The following is a 1,877-nucleotide window of genomic DNA, read 5'->3' on the forward strand; positions in this document are numbered from 1 at the left end:
CTCCTCGGCCCCAATTTACTTAGTATTGTCATCTCAAGGTACATCCATTTTCCTATGACCCAAATTTATCCTTCAGTATGACTGAGTAGAACTCAATTATGTATAAAATCCATATTTTATCTATTCCTGTTGATGGCCTTAGGGACATATAGGCTGCTTCCAAGATCTAGCAGGAGTGCAACAATAAATGTGGATATGCATACATCACTATGGCATGATGTCTTTAACTCTTATGGAGATACCCAGAAGAAGTAGAGCTGGGTTGAATGGGATTTGTTTTTTTAGCTTTCTTTGAGAAATACCCATACTGATTTCCACAGTATGACTATTAGAGAAAAGTACAGGGGCTGGCGAGATGGCTCAGTGGTCTAAAGCACCTACTTAGAACAAGCTTGGCAAAGCACAGGGACTGTGGTTCGATCCCCCAGCACCACATGCCAGCCAGCCCCGCCCCCCAGTGGGCTGAGCTGGCCACACACAAAAATAAATAAATTAAAAAAAAAAAAAAGAAAGAAAAGTACATCAGCAGTGTGGAACAATGAGGTTGTTCCTTTTTCTCAACAACTTCTACAGCATTTTTTTTTTTTTAATGTATTTGATTCAGGGTCTCACTATGCAGCATGGACTTGTAGTGATCTTCCTGTTTTCTGCCTCACCAGTGCTGGGATTACAGGTGTGTGCCACCAAGCCCAGTCTGAATCCGTGCTAAGTGTGCCCCGGGGGCGGGGCCAGCACAGCACATTGGGGATCCAACTCCAGCTGCTGTGCTGTGCTTAAGCAGGTGCTTTAGTCTGCTGAACTATCTGGGCAACCCTTTTTTTTTTTTTCCCAATACTGGGGATTGAATTCCTGTAGCTTAGATTTTTTTTTTTTGCGGATCGGGAATTGAACTCAGGCCCTGGTACTTGGCAGGCAAGCAGTTACTCTACTGAGCTATCTCTCTGGCCCTAGAATTTTTTTTTTCTCCAAATGCCTTCAGGGCAGGTTTGGCTGGCTTGAGTTGTGGGGATCGAACCACAGCAACCTCAGCCTGACTGCTTTGTTGAAGCAGCCACTTAAAGAACTGAGCAGGCCCCCTGTAGCTTAGATTTTTGATGATAGGCTTTCATCCTGGTATAATACAGAATCTCGTGTTGACTTGATGCACCTTTCTCTAACAGTCAAAGATACTTTTTTCTTTTTTGTTTGATTTTCGAGGTAGTCTTGCTGTCTAATTTAGGCTGGGCTTGAACTCACAGGGATCCTCTTGCCTCAGCCTCCCACATGTTGAGATTATAGGCATGTGCCACCACACCCCTGAACATTTTTTGTTGGTGTTTATTGGTCATTTGTGCTTTTTCTTATGAGAAGTATCAGACTGGGTAGGTAGCAAACTCCTGCCTGACAAACACAAGGTCTTGAGTTTGATTCCCGTTACCAAAAGAAAAACAAGTTGGGTGTGGTGGCACAGGCCTGTAATCCCAGCACTCAGGAGGCTGAGGCAGGAGAATTGTTGCTGTCTTGAAGACAGCGTGAGCTGCAAAATGAGCAGTTCAAAGCCAGCTTGAACTGCATAGCAGGACCCTATCTCAAAAAAGAAAAAATAAAAAAAAGTATCTTCATTTCTGTTGCCTGTTTTTAATTGGGTCCTTTGTGGGGGGCAGTGTCTAATTTTTAGAGTTCTTTGTATGCTCGGTATATTAGTCCTCTGTCCAAGCAGTAGCCAACAGTTTTTTTATTTTTGTTTTTGTTTTTTTTATTTTATTTATTTGTGTGTGTGTGTGTGTGTGTGTGTGTGTGTGGCCAGCTCAGCCCAGCAGGGGGCGGGGCTGGCTGGCATGTGGTGCTGGGGGATTGAACCGCGGTCCCTGTGCTTTGCTAAGCTTGTTCAAAGTAGG

General features: G+C 44.0%; 1 protein-coding gene across 1 annotated transcript in view; it reads left to right on the forward strand.

Annotated features, from left to right (window-relative positions):
* Haus1 (HAUS augmin like complex subunit 1) overlaps positions 1–1,877 on the forward strand; it is a 19,189-nt gene that overhangs the window by 3,164 nt on the left and 14,148 nt on the right. Inside the window, exon 3 of the mRNA XM_012514519.2 lies at positions 143–251. Coding sequence (XP_012369973.1) covers positions 143–251 — 109 coding nt within the window. The remainder of the gene's footprint in view (positions 1–142; positions 252–1,877) is intronic.

The sequence above is a fragment of the Octodon degus genome, unplaced genomic scaffold (assembly GCF_000260255.1).
Source record: "Octodon degus isolate 3935 unplaced genomic scaffold, OctDeg1.0 scaffold00003, whole genome shotgun sequence".
Lineage (NCBI taxonomy): Eukaryota > Metazoa > Chordata > Mammalia > Rodentia > Octodontidae > Octodon > Octodon degus.